This window comes from Homarus americanus, unplaced genomic scaffold (assembly GCF_018991925.1).
Source record: "Homarus americanus isolate GMGI-L3 unplaced genomic scaffold, GMGI_Hamer_2.0 scaffold50632, whole genome shotgun sequence".
NCBI lineage: Eukaryota > Metazoa > Arthropoda > Malacostraca > Decapoda > Nephropidae > Homarus > Homarus americanus.
In genome coordinates this window covers 2,978-5,000 of record NW_024732704.1, presented here as the reverse complement: position 1 = coordinate 5,000, position 2,023 = coordinate 2,978, and the positions used below count along the sequence as shown (strand labels likewise).

At 40.1% G+C, this 2,023-nt stretch overlaps 1 protein-coding gene across 1 annotated transcript in view; it reads left to right on the top strand.

Annotated features, from left to right (window-relative positions):
• LOC121868935 (sodium-coupled monocarboxylate transporter 2-like) overlaps nt 1-572 on the top strand; it is a gene marked incomplete at its 3' end in the record, with an annotated part of 43,832 nt that extends 43,260 nt beyond the window's left edge. Inside the window, exons 9-10 of the mRNA XM_042369969.1 lie at nt 38-192; nt 325-572. Coding sequence (XP_042225903.1) covers nt 38-192; nt 325-572 — 403 coding nt within the window. The remainder of the gene's footprint in view (nt 1-37; nt 193-324) is intronic.
• Nucleotides 573-2,023: the final 1,451 nt, after the last annotated feature.

The window sequence follows — 2,023 nt, the reverse complement described above, 5'->3', positions numbered from 1 at the left end:
AATAATGTTTGGAGTAATAATCACTTTAAATTTGCAGCTGTGATGGCTGGTGTGGCAGCCATATGTATGGGGCTAATGGTGGAGAAGCTGGGTAGCATCTTCCACGTTTCCAACAGCATCCTGTCTGCCGTGGGAGGCCCACTTAATGGTCTATTTTTTACAGGAGTCTGTGCACCGTGGGTCAATGCAAAGGTAAAACAAGACTAGAGAGTTGATCTTTTGAGTCATACCATAAGAACCATGTGATAAAAGTAGAGCTGTTTTATATAGTGATATCTAATGACTGTATCTGTTGGTAAATATTGCTGCTTCCCATCATCACAGGGAGCTGTGGTGGGGTTCGTACTGTCGTTCATCTTCAGTGTTTGGGTAGTTATTGGTAAATTTGTGCGAGGAGGGGGTTCGCCTCCCCGCCTGCCACTGTCTACTGAGGGCTGCCCAGAGAACCTTGCCCTCTTCCTTAACGCCACCGTCACCGGCCTCGTCAACAATACCACTCGTCTTGCTGATACTATGTTGACGACCACCGCTCTGCCTGATGCTGTGCCGGCCAACACCACAGCTGTCGATGGGTCAGTACCACCAAACTCTAATTGGTTTTACTTTACTTGTCAAGCTGTATGTCTGATGTTTTGGTCCATTTACTACATCTGTTTCACGATCTGACTATACACACCTTGAAGCAGTAATGTGTCAAACTTTAAATCGGTGACAAAGGAATTCACACAGGACATAGTGTAAAGCATTTATTAGCGGTTTAATGTTGAATAATGGACGTTTAGGTTATAAGAACATAAGAACATAAGAACATAAGAACATGAGAAAATAAGGAGTCTGCAATAGGCCGGTTGGCCTGTGCATGGCAGCTCCTGTCGAGAGTTACTACCACTCTCTATCATCCATGAATCTATCTAGCCTCCTTTTGAAACATTCCAGAGTTCCAGCACTTACTACAAAGTTGCTAAGCTTGTTTCACTCGTCCACCACCCTATTTGTGAACCAGTTCCTTCCTATCTCCCTCCTAAACCTAAACTTATCCAACTTAAATCCGTTGCTCCGAGTCCTATCCTGCTCGGATATTATAAGAACTTTATCTATACCCCCTTTATTGATTCCTTTCACCCACTTAAATACTTCTATCATATCTCCCAGCACTCTTCGTCTTTCTAGGGAATGCAAGTTAAGTTTCTTTAACCTATCCTGATATGGAAGGTTTCTAAGTCCCGGAATCATTTTCGTCATTCTTCGTTGCACTGACTCTAGTGAAGTGATATCCATTCTATAATAAGGGCACCAGAACTGAGCCGCATAATCGAGGTGCGGCCTGACTAGCGCAAGATATAGTTGCAATAAGACCTCTGCACTCTTATTACTTACACTTCTAGATATAAAACCCAATACTGTGTTTGCCTTATTTCGAACATTAACGCACTGTTTTCTAGGCCGTAGGTCCGGGCTTACAAGTACCCACCTGTCAGATCAAAAAACATGACTAGTATAACTGAATTATTTGACTCTCCTCGGGGGAAGCGTAAACGAAGGATGAATGCCACCACCAACATAAGGATAAACAACAACATTTGTTGGGTAACGTTTAGACAATATCTCTTGTCATAGTCAGACCGAAGACATGACTTACAACAGTATAAAATTCAACATGACAAATAAAATTGAATACAGCTTTGGTTATATTAAACACATAGCAAAAAAAAAAACACTGAACATAAAACATGGAATTATTAATTGTTAAAACCTACCACAAATAACTACACGGAGCAAAGACGCAAAAATTAGCAGCAACTTAGAACTTAACACCAAAGATAAATACACAAAAATAAGCAAATATGTTACATACCAGTTAGAAATAAAGTAAAGAAGTAGAGTGGCAAATAGTGGGTATGAACGAGGATGTTTGGTGAGCAGTGCGTGAGAAATAATAATAATAATAATAATAATAATAATAATAATAATAATAAACGGTTTATTGAAAAAGTTCTGCAGCCAGAAGGCTGAAAATATACAT